Source organism: Andrena cerasifolii, chromosome 1 (genome assembly GCF_050908995.1).
Source record: "Andrena cerasifolii isolate SP2316 chromosome 1, iyAndCera1_principal, whole genome shotgun sequence".
Classification (NCBI taxonomy): domain Eukaryota; kingdom Metazoa; phylum Arthropoda; class Insecta; order Hymenoptera; family Andrenidae; genus Andrena; species Andrena cerasifolii.
The window spans coordinates 24,916,899-24,931,407 of NC_135118.1; the positions used below are offsets into that span (position 1 = coordinate 24,916,899).

A 14,509-nucleotide genomic window follows, 5' to 3' on the forward strand; every position below is an offset into this window, starting at 1 on the left:
TATTAACTAAATTAAAAATTATTTAAATAACGGATTAAATAAAAGATACTTTAACTTCAGATTACTCGACGAGCCTATCGCTGATTTGTACCAAGTAATAGTCGTGTCTCCTATGTGTATGCTCCGGTAGGAGATAGAATAGTAGGTGGAGTTACGTGCGTTGGGAGAAGGGGCTGCTGTGGCGTCATTTCTTAAAATATCAAATTTCTTTTTGAAGAGAATACAGCTTAATTGATACACGAGAAGGTGTATGTCCTGATTCTTAACCCTCCGTGGTCACACCCCATTTTCGTATTTTTGAATCTTTTAACTTTTCAGTGATAATTGTACAGTCGTAATTGTCGTAATAGTGTTTTTCTAGAAATATAAATTTTGTAGTGGGAAAAATAGTTTTGGAAAGAAGCAATTTTTTTGGTTAAAATTCACTAAATTTCTAAATTTTGATATTAAGGTCTAAATTCATTTTGAATTCGTAAAAGCGCGATATTTGAACTCGAAAATTGCCTGTGGTGCGATACACCCTGTGACCACGCAGGGTTGACTATAACGTTTTTTTAGAGAGAAAAAAATCATAAAAATAATTCTATTTTCCGACTTGTCAAGGATATGCATCCCTTGAATTCCACAGCGTGAATTCTGTGGGGTAGAAGGTGACTAGTTTCGAGGTTTGCCTGATGATCTAGTATCGAAGCATTACTGTTGATTACGCGGCATCGATGGAACCCCTAAAACTCTCAGTCACTTACTATATTCTGAAAATCACAATAATAGGCTCAAAACAACCCCTGGGGGCCATCAGTTGGATTCTGAGCGATGTTACACAGGTTCGTTTTCGGATTGGAAAGTTTAGACGCTAGAAATAATGAGATTGGAAAGCGGGTTGAGCGATACGACAGCCCGAGAGGGATGTGGCAGTAGTGTAACAATACCAATTATTCAACTGCACACGTTAATAACACGCTCTCGATTGCACGGAACGCGTTTTCCACGAAACCGGCGTCGGGCTCGTGAAAAAAACACGTTACGAACAGGCTGGATCCGCGTGAAAGTAAGGAGCGAGACGCGAGCCGACTCAACCTTGCGTTTTCCTCGAGTTTTCACTTCGCCCGATGCGGAGAATCGTCGCTAGGAGGAAAAAAGGGGCGCGGGAGCTGCCCCGTGAGAGACGTCGCAATTGCGAAAGCTCGCTGTACAATGCTTATTATTTTGCTATGTATATGGTGACCTAGGGACGTTACGAAATTTCAGATCCTATTCATAGACTTTTATATTCAAGAAAAACGTCTATGCAAAGTAATCATAAAGTCCCTCCTCGTAGTGTGATCGTTAGTAGATAATAAACAGGAAGATAGACAGTTTCCAAGTTGCAAAATAAAAAGGAAAACGTAATTTATCTTCCTTTGTCTCTCCACTAGGGGATGATGAAGAAATGAAAACTTCAGGATAATAACAAATTTCCTCATTAAATAGTATGGACTTCGGAGAATTTTAATTCGGGTTATGCAAATAACAAGATTTCTCTTAAAATTGTTGAGAATCTTAAATCTTGAAAATCTTAAATCTTGAGAATCTTAAATCTTGGAAATCTTAAATCTTGAAAGTCTTAAATCTTGAGAATCTTAAATCTTGAAAATCTTAAATCTTGGAAATCTCAAATCTTGAAAGTCTTAAATCTTGAGAATCTTAAATCTTGAGAATCTTAAATCTTGAGAATCTTAAATCTTGAGAATCTTAAATCATGAGAGTCTTAAATCTTGAGAATCTCAAATCTTGAGAATCTCAAATCCTGAGAATCTCAAATTTTGAAAGTCTTAAATCATGAGAATCTTAAATCTTGAAAGTCTTAAATCCTGAGAATCTCAAATCCTGAGGATCTCAAATTTTGAAAGTCTTAAATCTTGAGAATCTCAAATCCTGAGAATCTCAAATCTTGAAAATTTTAAATCTGGAAAATCTCGATAATTTTGAAAATCTCGCGATAATTTTGAAAATCTCGCGATAACCTTGAAAATCTCGATAATCTTGAAAATCTCGATAATCTTGAAAATCTCGATAATCTTGAAAATTTTAAAAATCTTCAAAATCTTCAAAATTACCTTTTGAACCAAAAACCATTCGCCCGAATTAATTTTCGTACGACTCAATGTGTACAAAATTATGACCCTCCGATTTGAAATTGCGATCACGTGTACTCTGGAAGTATCGATTATAGGGGTAGTTAAAGAAGGTAGAGACGATGTTTATTGTTTAACGTTTGTCGAGCAGGGCCGCCTGGTGTCCCTGTGCGACGACAACTCCCTTCACCTGTGGGAGATCAACGAGAGCTCGGTGGTGGAAACGAAGTCGCTCTCGCTGGAGGGTAAGCTGAAGAAGATCTCGGCGATGTGCCTCGAGTCGAACGGGGAGCACCTTCTTCTGGGCACGGAGGGCGGAAATATTTACCTCCTGAACCTCAAGACGTTCGTGATGCCCGACAACATCATCTACCAGGACGTGGTGATGCAGAAGTAAGAATACCAGCGCTCTGTTCAACAATCTCGAGGCAATCGGCCTTATCCAGGATATTCGGCAATAAAACATAGATAAACTTCTTCGAAAACCGCTTAAAGGGATTTACTCTCCCAGCAACTTATCGCGAATCCGTGATAGCGAATGGCTGGATGCACTGGCTGTAGCGAAGCAACGAGATATTGCCTCACTTTTCGAGGAGAAGTCATTGAAAGAGCTCTATATTTTTACCGCTTAACCAGTGCTTAATTGAGAAGGCGATTATGTAGATATGAATTCACATTAGTTGAGTAATGCGACGTAACTCTAGCATATTAACAAATGAATTGTGGAGAAGCTACATCTTAAGAAATGTAAAAACCTTAAATTTATTTAGCCTTAAATAAAACCTTAAAACTTAGAATATTCGAGCATAGAAAAGTTCCGCAGAATATTTCAGAATTTAAATTCCTCTATCTACCATTTTACCGCAGGTATTGAATTGAAGAATACACTTGTCCCTTCCATGGAAGTTTACAGTTTAAATTCACAAAGTTCTGTACTTACAATTAGTAACTGAAGCTTCGTGTAAAAACATCTCTGGTCGATAGACGAGTAAATAAATTAAACTACTAAGGGTTGACGAATACCATGGGTCACTGATGACCCACAGTTGCACATAAACCAGCGAGATTCCTCTTTATATGTAAATTATTATTATCTTCCGTCCTCGAGGGTTTAGTACAGATGTTCCGAGATTTCTATGTTCTTACCAATATGCTTATATTGTGACAGCGTGCCAGATGATTACAAGAAGAATCCAGGAGCGGTCGAGGCGATAGCGGAACAACCAGGTCATCCAGACAATATTCTGATAGGCTACAATCGCGGTTTAATGGTACTGTGGAACAAAGCGACTCCTGGAGCTCAACAGGTGAGCCTTCATCTTATTGTTCTTTCTTACACTCGCCTCTGTGTACACTATACTCCAGGCGGACGCGACGACACGCTTACAGAACACTCGAAAACAGACATGCTTATTACATATATGTATATACATAATATATCTATACATATATATATATATAGATACATATTATGTATATACATATATATATTATATTTCTGTGAGAAAACGCTTAACCCATCGGTGTGAGAAAAACGATTAATCAGAGCAGTCTGGTGGCTTACCATTAACATTGTTCATTGAAAGATGGCAACGAGCACTGAATGCGATATTCGAGTACCTTTGTTCGAAGTAATTAGGTAATCACGTTTGCGGAGACTGTAGCATTACAAAGGAATAGATATCACGTACCTTCGTGCATTTGTGACACCATGTTCAGTAATCAATGATGCGTAAAACGTTTCAGAGCGAATGCGAGAGAGCCTGGCTGTGTGTGGAAGAGGTCATTTTGATTGAAGAATGTCAGAGGAAACGTTGGGTCCATTGCTAATACTTGTGTGGTTACAGCAGTTCAAGGGGTTATTACTGTGGTAATAAAATTACAAGCTTGATAATTATGGTGCGGTGAATAAGATTCCAAATGCGATGCTACTCACGTTCAAAAAGTAGCTTTTTAATTCTGACGAGAGTAAGGTGGATGTACCAGTAAATGAACGCGTACCAGTGAATGAACATTTTTTTATTTAAACGAGTAAAATAAGTAATTAAAATAAGTAACTAATTAATTTGAGGCTTCTATTAATTCCTCGCTTTATACTCAAACAATTTTTGCAGCGCGTGTAAATCGCGCTGCAAGCTTAATTTTATAACAGTGTTCATTCATCACCCTTAAGTAAGTTCATTTATTAGTGCGTTCACCCTTAATCGTGAGATTCCATTGCGACAGTAATAAGACTTTGAACTAACTGCTTGGCACTGTTAACGATTCTAAGTTCACGATACTTCGCTCGGTTCGTTAAGTGACTCTCGAGCAGGTGATCACCTATTTACTCCGGGCAGGAGTGTCGCGCGAGGCGCGCATCGATGGGTTAAGGAAAGAAAATTTGTGCGACATGGTACCCGCTCGTTCTGATTGTTGTTTGTGTCTTTGGTGGTTTTGGCGGACGTGTACGTGCAGCTGATGGGTTTGTTTTCGCGTACGCAGACATTCATCTCCACGCAACAGCTGGAGTCGGTCCACTGGGTCTCCGAGACCCGTTTCGTTTCGTCTCACAACGACGGATCGTACGCGTTCTGGAGTCCAGGCAGCGATAGCATGCTGGAATCGACCACCCTCTATGGTCCCTTCCCCTGTAAAGCGGTCTCTAAGATTCTTGTGTACCCAACCGCCGAGTAAGTTGACAACCGAAATAGCCGCGGATCCTAGTTTCGCCACGGCCATCGACAGCTGTCGTCGCCGGAGCCGTCGAGCTCTAAAGCCGCGCGTTTTACAGGCACGGAGAGTTGGTGTTATTTTCTGGCGGGATGCAGCGGGCCAGCTACGGCGACCGCCACACGATCACCGTCATGACGAAGGAGAAGCACGTGGTGTTCGATTTCACGTCAAAGGTGATCGACTTCTTCACCGTTTTCCCGAAGCTAGAAGACGGCAGGGACGCCACAGACAGTCCAGAGGCACTCGTGGTACTAGCCGAGGAAGAAGTGGTGGCCATCGATTTGACCAATCCTGAATGGAAGATGATGGCCCTGCCGTACCTAGTTTCCCTCCACGCAAGCGCGGTAAGTGTCCCTAATAAAACAATTATTAGCAAGACAGAATGTTCATTGCGTTCAATAATATTCACGCAATCCATCGCAGGTCACCTGTTCCCAGCACGTCCCGAATGTTCCCGAAGAGCTGTGGGACAACATCGTCGCGGCTGGAAAGGCGCAGACGGAGCACCTGTACTCTGAGAAACCGTGGCCTATAGACGGCGGGCTAATTCTCTGCCAGAAGCCGGGGAGCGAGAAGCCGAAGGCCAAGGAGCTGTTGCTCACCGGTCACGAGGACGGCACTGTTAGATTCTGGAACGCGTCGGACGTCGCGCTGACGCCTCTGTACAAGTACAACTCGTCCATTCTGTTCACTGGCGAGCACCTGGACGTTCTCGAGCAGCCGCCGGAGGACGACGAGGACGAGTGGCCGCCGTTCAGGAAAGTTGGGACCTTCGATCCGTACTCGGACGACCCGCGGCTCGCGGTGAAGAAGGTGCTGCTCTGCCCTTTGTCGTCGACGATAGTGGTCGCTGGCACCGCCGGCCACGTGATCACGGCGGTTATATCGTCCGAGCCAGTGAACAAGGAGATCAAAGCCGTCACGATGAACATCGTGAACGATCGCGACGGGTTCGTTTGGAAGGGTCACGATCATCTGCCAGCGAGGACGTCTAGTATATCGTTCGCTGTGGGCTTCCAACCGCAGAGTCTCCTTCAGCTGTATCCGCCAGCCGCGGCCACTGCACTGGCCATACACAGCGAGTGGGGGCTGCTGGCTGCTGGCACCGCTCACGGCCTGGCTGTTTTCGATTACACGAGGTCGAAGGCCGTCAACGTCAAGTGCACGCTCAATCCGAATGGTACTTGCTGGTTTCTTTGGCGTCCGTTCACCCCTTTCAATAGTACTTGCTTCCTATTCGCTGTGCATAATTGTTTAATATTATTCAGACGTTGCTGGGAGGATTTGATCGTATTATCGGGGTAGAATTAGAATTAATGGACTTTGAGTTGTATTCGTATTCCTCAGTGTATCGTTTTCCGCAGATCTTTCCGGGTCAGGCGACACGCCCATTTCCAGAAGGAAGTCTTTCAAAAAATCGCTGAGGGAGTCCTTCAGGAGATTGAGGAAAGGAAGGTCACAGCGTCGGACGAACGCTAGCAGCCCGCCGAGGAGCGCAGCGCCAGAGAAGAAGAAAGAGACGTGAGTACCCCTCAAATTCTGTCTACGCACATTTCGGGATATACAGGAATTTTCTTATCGAATTGAACAGCTCCAGCGTCGCTTCGTCTCCCAGTGGTGACCTTTCACCGGCAGATGTAAAACCCGTGGAGAGGCAAGTGGAAGCGAGACCCGTGGACGATGCGCTGGGCTCTATGGTTCGCTGTTTATATTTCGCTAGGAGTTACATCATCAGCAGTAAGCATACCATTCAACGAAACTACGAACCTCGAGAACCGTGCTCTAACGATTCCCCTCGTTTCAGTGCAAAACACCACACCCACACTTTGGGCGGGCACCAACAACGGCACAGTGTACGTTTTCACGTTAGCGATATCTGCGGGCGTCAGGCGGACAGAGGAGGATGTAAATTGTACATTAGGGAAAGAGATTCAATTGAAGCACAGAGCACCCGTGATCGCGATAACGATCCTCGACGGGTCCAGCGTGCCGCTGCCAGAGCCGTTCGAGGCCGAGAAGGGCGTGGCCCCTGGCCCAGACATGGCGTCTCCGCACAGGGTCGTGATCGCCAGCGAGGAACAGTTTAAAATCTTCAATCTTCCGTCGTTGAAACCGTACTGTAAATACAAGCTCACCGCGCACGAGGGCTCCCGTGTGCGGAAGACAGGTTTCGCGAAGTTCACGTGTCCCATGGAACCCGCCGGCACGCACGAGGAGACTTGTTTACTGTGCCTGACCAACCTCGGGGATTGCTTAGTGCTCAGTATACCGGAATTGAGAAGGCAGCTGAACGCAGCCGCCATCAAAAGGGAGGACATCAAGTGAGTATTTCAGCTTAAATCGCTTGACGTTTGAACTGTTTGGAAACTGTTTAACAACTCGTTCTTTCAGTGGCATCTCTTCGTTGACGTTCACGAAAGCTGGCGAAGCTTTGTACTTACACTCGAGTTCAGAGCTTCAGCGGATCTCACTGTCGGCCAGCAAAGTGACGGGGGCGAATTGCGCGCTGAATTTGCCGCCGAACGCGAGATCCGCGGAAGTTAACAACGAGGAAACTCAGGAGCAAGGTGTCGTCGAGGGTACCGCTGAAGCGGGAGAGACGCAGGCGAGTCAACCGAATACTATACAGAGGATGATCACGGAGAACGGCGTGGTGGGTTCCAGTGAGTATACCGTGCCTCCTTGATGGTGAATTCTTTTAATCTCTTATTCAATAGACATGCCGGATAATCGTTGAAACTTAAGAGTCATCATTGGGTGTTTAAACGTGCTATCATCGAGATATGCGTACTCGCTTGGCATATTTTGTCACCCGTGTATATACATTTAAGTGTCGCTTCGCTATCGATCATCTGTGATTCATTAAACGAGCTAGCCGCTGGATCGTAATTCACGCCAATTAACAAAATGTCATCGGGAAACCGCCTGTGTTCTAACACGACCCTCCAGTACCGATTCCTGAATACGTGTCTTTTAGCCAGTGGCGAAGAGTCCCCGAAAGAATCTTCCCTGCGACCAGCAGCCAGCAGCAGCGACGTGAACGGGGACGACGATCGCCAAGACTTGAGCTCTATCGGAGATATCACGATCGATAGTGTCAAGGACCATTTACTGTAAGTGAAGACGCTGCCGTCGTTGCCCAGCTTCTTATTGTTTTATTTCGTACACGCTCCTCTCGCTTAACGTGTTCACAATTAATTCTACGACAGCGCGAGCGCTACACGAGCTAATACCTAGTGATGGGACTAAGCGCGCGACGAATAATATCGGTTATCTCGAATGTACGGAGCAGGTATCGAGCTTGGTCCCACCACGAATAACGTCTCGCGGCAAACAGTGAAATTAACTTACGCGCGGAAGGTGGCTTTGTAACCAGTTTATTTTGCCGTGCTAATGGACGTGTTTCCGTGTACTGTCCATGCTCTTGGCAGTAACAGTTCACTTTTCAGAAACGCCACGTCTTCCGAAGATCTTCACAATCGTCTTGCAGGGCTTAAAATGGAGGTGACCTCGCGAACCTCGGAGATATCCACTCAGAATCAGTCCATGGTCGTAAAGACCACGACCGTTGTCTCGCAAACGACGAACAACACCACCGTTAACGGGGAGGTTGAAACGAGTCAGACAAACGAAACGCAACAAATGAACAGTGAGTGAAAAGCTATTACTAATCCGAGCCGATGCGACGATTAATATATGGTGTTGCTACACAAAGTTGACTTCTCACGAGGAGGCTCTATTCTTTCCACGTTTTAAATTGGATATTTTCTAGGTGGTCCGAATTCACAGTTCCTTGCGGATTGTAAATAATCAAAGTATCCCCGCAACATATTTTTCACGATAGATTACAAGTTCATCGCTTGATATATATTTCCTGCGTTCGTCTTTCATCGCTTTGTAATTCTCGTATCTTTTCTTCCTCCTTCATCCCCCCTGTATCATCTGTATCTCTTTTGTTATTGTTTTGTTTTGTGCTATTTATTATTGCGCAGGCACTACGGTAGAGAGAGAGATACGCAGCGGTACTGAGACAACAACGACACACGCTACCATCACTCTGCCCGCAAACGTCGAGGTCAGCAAACGGCACTGAGCGTATTGTGAAATAATTGGTGTCGGACCCTTACCTCGATAATCAGCCCACTATTAATGCTTAGCATATTGTACGCTACTAACACACTAACCAACGCGATGCCGAGCAGTTCTGTTCATTAAAGGACCGGGTTACTCGGTCTATCGATCCGCGAACAACGGATCATCCTTTACATTATACTATCGACCCGTTCGACGTACTAACAGTTCCTTTTTGCGTAGACGCGAGGCTTGTTCTAACCGAATCTCGTCGGTAGTTATTCGCAAAATGTCGCTGACGTGGCAGGCTAAGTGCAGACCGTTGATACATCTGAATATTACAGATTAGTTCAGCTGACTTGGCGAACCTGGAGGTGACAACCACCACGGTGACCACCGAGAAGTCCAAAGCTCCATTGGCCAGGCCTGAAGAAGTTGGTTCTTAGGAATAACCCGAATCGTCCCCATGCCCCGATCACCGATTTTTGTTGCTCCGAGCACGGAGCCGCGGATAATTAGATGTTTTTACTTAACGGAGTCACGTGTACACAGCGGCGATAGGTAGAGTTTATATATCGTAGATTTTTTAAAAAATCTAGATTTGTACGCGGCATTAGCGTTAGCCATATAAACGATAAGCGAGAGTTAAAGTTCGAGGACTGGGAACGGCGTGCCGCTTCAGTTATACAAACTGCCCCAGGATCGTCGACGTGTTTCATCATCTGTCGAACATCGTCGCTGCATTCAACTCGCATCCAACCCATCCGAGGGGCATGCAAGTTCCACGGTTTAGCAGAACCTAGGCCTAGGCGGATTCAACCAGAAATGCATTTTATTCGCAGACGTAACGCGGAGGAATCTTTCTAAACAAGATTGGAAACGTTTCATATCGTTTTACCCGGAAACCAATTCTCTAAGATAACTTTTAGTCTACATAAATAGAGTTTTAAATATAATTTACGTGGATACGATGGATTTACTAAACCGGCGAGAGAAGTTTCTGACGCTACAGCAATCTGCGAAACGCGGGTATTGGAATAATTGCGAAATTCTAGTTTGTTGTACAGAAAAGCGAGATACATCACACGGATCGTGAGCATGGCAGCCATATTGTAACGTGACGCGTGTGTTGCGCGGTAATATCGTAATTTCTAAATGATAAAAGTAATAAAGAGGCGACTTAAACCATCTATAGTATTTCGATTGTTACGGGCGTGTCGTGGAGGAAGATAAAGACGGAAAGTAAAGTGTAAAATTGATACGCCTAACGAATACAAAAATAGCTACTTAAGTAGTATTACGTTATAAGAAACGTTACAGAGATTAAGCAAAGGAAACTTAAGACGCGACTATCGATGGCCATGACGTACAGAGGAGAGCCGTTGAAAAAAAAATATATATATTTTTTATTGACGTTGGTTAATCGTTAAGTTTCCATTTTCTTTTATCCACAAGCGACCATGGTACAATGAGAAACCTTTCTCTATCGAAAAGCATCGAAAAAACGTCGTCGAACCGTATTAATCTAGTACACGAGGAATAAAGTAATAACTACGTTTTAGCATCGCACGTATGTTCGATCTTTTAGATAAAGAAACTGCTACTGTTGATTACTTTCTCTTTTCACTCTCTCTCTCTCTCTCTTTTTATTTTTTTCTTTGGTGGAGGACAATTGCTACATATTACTCTTTTTACGCGGATAATTCGTAAAATCCCACGGATCTACTACTATATCCATTATGTAGTGATGTACTACGTAGCTTTGAGTTGCGTTGCGAGAGTACGTATTGTATTTTAGAGCACCGCCATCTTGGATCTCACCGAAGTTCTAACCGAACGTGACTGCACTCCTCTGGGGTAACCTTTCGTATTTAGATTCGTATTTTATAAAACATCGTATCAACGATTTTTTACGAGAACAATTGACGAGCGAAGCTATCGTTAAAAATATTTCTATCGAAAACCGACAGACTGACGCGCGAAAGCGGCATATCCGTTTCGTTTGCATTTAAGCAATACAAAACTCACGGGAATCCGAACAAAGCTCTTTCCTAATCGTTAATCAACATGTCTCTGGAGACTTACGCACGCGTTCAGGCAACTGTCGATTTCATTATTGTTCATTAACACGATTAAACGCGAGGCCTTTGTAGATAGATTTTAATCTCCCTCTAATTTCGTTATCTCCTATGGACATTTTACTCCTTTTAATCGACCGCCTCGCGGCAAGTATGTTTTTTGTATGCGGTTGTCACGAATAAATGTTATACAAGGTGTTCCAAGGATTCAGAGTGCATGCTTCCTTTTCTGTTCTAGCGAGAACGTAATGTGAAATCCAACCGTTGTCTGTATTCTATGGACAGCGATAATTTCGACGAAGTTCTGTTCGAATTCAATCGATTTACGTTACAATTCTTATATTTTAATGTTTTAGGAGAGCTACTGCAGTAGTATGTGTACCGTGCTTCTGGAGCACCCTGTACGTTAATTTTATTGTAATTGTAAACTACATTAACGAGGTGAAGTCATTGCTCTAAGTAAGATGAAAATGTACGAGAGCGAACGTGCTTCTGCTATTGTAAAATTATTGGTTTTTTACCTTGATAAAATATTACACACTGTACACACAGTGAACTGTCCAAACACTGCCCCCATACTTTTCCTACTTGTTACTTTGTCAGATATCGATTACAGTGATACTTATACACAGAATGTCTATTTCTTAAATATATACAAATGATTATTAAAGTTTCTGTTTTGTGGCGAAATATATTCATACTCAAACTTTGTAGGGGAACGTAACGTATGCTTAACATGCTTTCAAACGAATAACATTTATATTTACAAGAAAAAATAGATGCATTGATAGATGAAGTAATAAATGTGGAATAGAAAGTACTAAAAATGTATTCCATTACGTAACTTTTGCGCATTTCCGGTAAATTCTTCGTGGTATGGACGAATCCTTCATTTTCAAATTGAATGCAACGTAAATAGTGGTATCATGTTCAAACATAAGTAACAATTTGAAATGCAATTTCAAATTACCTCCACTTTGGTGCGCCACTTGTCGATATTCGATCGTAATAATTATGTATCACGGACAAATGAATTTTATTATAATATAACAGCCTGAAATTCCATTTCGGTATATCATTTACATCATACTATATCGAATTAAACGAGCTATCCATTTATTCCAAATAACGAAACCAAATAAATTCCTTTATAATTTAATGATTGGATTGCGCAGAGGTAGAAAACATACGATCACAAGAGTGTCCACGCATGTCCATCGTAGCAAAACTGAAACGTAAACATTCCAATATTTTGAACCATTGAGAGTACAACCTCCTCGTCATCTCGATGCCACCCACGCAATCCCTTGAATCAGCCCAATGATATTTGAAACGTTATCCAAATAACAGTTTTGAATAATGTTTCGTACGGGAAACGCAGCCAGGGGTCGGCTATCGGGAGCATGATTTAACCAGTGTTCGCCAGATGACGCGGAAGATTTCAGGCGTGTCGAAACACGCTTGGCGCTCGCGTTCGTGCGTCTCCGCCGTGAGTCGTTGTTCGTCGCGGTGGCTGCGGTCGGGAGGTGGTGAGCGTGCGAGACACCAGAACGGGACTTATCCAAGTAACGGCGTCGTAGAAAGTGAGCGAAAGTGATACGGTGTGATGATAAATTCGCGCGAACGGCCAGCGATCGATTGCACGATCGCGTAGCTGGTGGGAAACGGCGGGTCTCGGTGCAGGTACGGGCGCTCGGGATTCACATACGAGCCAGCGATCGTGCACGGGAGGTGGACGTTAGTATCGTTGGATCGTAGACGGCCATAACTGTTGCCTGGCATTCGATCTTCGGTGGACATCGACGGAGCGAAAGGGCAGATGCCCTTACGCGGCTCGCGCTCCCATTGGCGGGTACTTGGCGCTACTCTGTCCGGATCGACGTGCTCGGCAAGATCCGGCGGTGTTCGCAGCGGCGCGTTCTCGGGCTCACTAAACCCGCGGGATACAAGGACGAGCGGTCAGCCGCCCCCCGTGGGGGGCTCGCCTTTCGGTGGTTACAGTCTCCTGCTGGTCGGTGGTAGCCGTGATCTCTGTCTGGCAGCAACAGCAGCGGTGGCAGCGCCGTCAACAACAACGGCGACAACGGGAACGACAGCAGCGCCATCAGCGCGGCCGCCATCGCAGCAAGACGGGGCAGCAGCTATTCCTTCGCCGAGGAGAGAAAGAAGAGATGCCCGTAGGTCCGCGAACGGCGACGCGATCAAAGATGGAGGCCTCGTCCAGTTTCTAACACGGCGGCCAGGTCTCGTTTAAACCGCACCACCAAACGGAGCCACCGAGCGCTACCTCGGGCTCGGCTGCCGTAAAAGTCGTCTCTCCTTGCCCCCGTGCCACTTTTCTTCGCGAGGCCCGCGAGCCTGGAGGATGGAGCTCCGCGTTGGTAATAAGTACCGGCTCGGACGGAAAATCGGGAGCGGCTCCTTCGGCGACATTTACCTAGGTAACGCTCTTTCCATACTTCCTTTTCGACGTTCACCTTTTACTTCTCACTTCTGGCCGTCCCCTTGGCTCCTCTACCCCCCTCGTGCACGCACACACGTACGCATGCAGCGTATATACATCTATGCATATATATGCTCACATGGCAAACACGTTATCCACCCACCTACCCGTACACAGTAGTCAGTTACATATTTGCCCTACGACACGCATGAACGCGCCGACTCCCTCGCCCGCACACGCACACGTCTCCCTTTTAATTCCTTCATTTCTACCCCACCTCTCCCCCTTGTGTTTGTTTTGTTCGGCGACCGCGTGACCCGGGCCACTGGCCCTATTTCTGTACTTTCCTTAGGTACCAACATCTCCACCGGCGAGGAAGTCGCCATCAAGCTAGAATGCATAAAAACGCGGCATCCGCAGCTACACATAGAGTCCAAGTTCTACAAAATGATGCAAGGAGGAGGTGAGTTGACTTTCGTTTGCGTTTGCGTTACGTCCCGCTACGAACTGTCGGCAGTCCGCCGAACCTTTCGAAACTCCGCTTGTCGGCCGAGAACTGTCAGAATTTTGTGTTTGTTTGTTGTACAGCTGGTCGAGGTCTGGCCACTGAACCTTCTCTCTCTCTCTCTCTCTCTCTCTCTCTCTCTCTCTCGCCCGCGCGCGCGCGCGCTCTCTCTCCCCCCTCTGCCCATGTAACTCCTTTCCTCCCTTCCCTCATTTTATGGTCTTTGTGACAATATTATATATGAACTTTGCCATATCAACATATTTATATTATTGCTTTATCAATTGAATAGTGTGTTCGGTATTTGTATACAACGTCCATCTTAACAGCTTCTGCAGCCGAAACAACGAATACACAAATAAAATCACCTTGCGCATACCAATTACAACGTTCATGTTGTTTCCAATCATTCTTCTGTTAATTGTCAACATTCTATTACTACTTTGTCCTTGTTCCCACTTTACTTTCAACTCGCCAATTACGATATCCTTCATACTTTAGTATACCTTTCAGTTTGTAATGAACCATTTAGTGTTATCAGCGATGTCAGGTTACGTGCGAAGTTTACTGTGGTTAGTTATGG

At 44.8% G+C, this 14,509-nt stretch overlaps 2 protein-coding genes across 16 annotated transcripts in view; both read left to right on the forward strand.

The window, feature by feature from the left end:
* Positions 1–10,313, forward strand: part of L(2)gl (LLGL domain-containing protein l(2)gl) — a 32,224-nt gene extending 21,911 nt beyond the window's left edge. Inside the window, exons 4-16 of one of the 7 annotated variants that reach the window (XM_076816965.1) lie at positions 2,266–2,507; positions 3,283–3,421; positions 4,572–4,786; positions 4,888–5,173; positions 5,253–6,009; positions 6,194–6,350; positions 6,421–6,566; positions 6,634–7,150; positions 7,221–7,492; positions 7,807–7,942; positions 8,279–8,478; positions 8,822–8,904; positions 9,245–10,313. In XM_076816965.1, coding sequence (XP_076673080.1) covers positions 2,266–2,507; positions 3,283–3,421; positions 4,572–4,786; positions 4,888–5,173; positions 5,253–6,009; positions 6,194–6,350; positions 6,421–6,566; positions 6,634–7,150; positions 7,221–7,492; positions 7,807–7,942; positions 8,279–8,478; positions 8,822–8,904; positions 9,245–9,346 — 3,252 coding nt within the window. In that variant the 3' untranslated portion in view covers positions 9,347–10,313. Of the gene's footprint in view, positions 1–2,265; positions 2,508–3,282; positions 3,422–4,571; positions 4,787–4,887; positions 5,174–5,252; positions 6,010–6,193; positions 6,351–6,420; positions 6,567–6,633; positions 7,151–7,220; positions 7,493–7,806; positions 7,943–8,260; positions 8,479–8,821; positions 8,905–9,244 lie in introns of those variants that run through there. The other 6 variants (XM_076816955.1, XM_076816974.1, XM_076817013.1 and 3 more) reach the window with 6 other exon arrangements.
* A 2,076-nt stretch (positions 10,314–12,389) lies between these two features.
* LOC143371716 (casein kinase I) overlaps positions 12,390–14,509 on the forward strand; it is a 39,787-nt gene continuing 37,667 nt past the window's right edge. For 2 of the 9 annotated variants that reach the window (XM_076817210.1, XM_076817189.1), the window contains exons 1-2: positions 12,409–13,419; positions 13,774–13,884. In XM_076817210.1, the coding sequence (XP_076673325.1) occupies positions 13,344–13,419; positions 13,774–13,884 (187 nt within the window). In that variant the 5' untranslated portion in view covers positions 12,409–13,343. Of the gene's footprint in view, positions 13,420–13,773; positions 13,885–14,509 lie in introns of all 9 variants that reach the window. The other 7 variants (XM_076817220.1, XM_076817259.1, XM_076817179.1 and 4 more) reach the window with 6 other exon arrangements.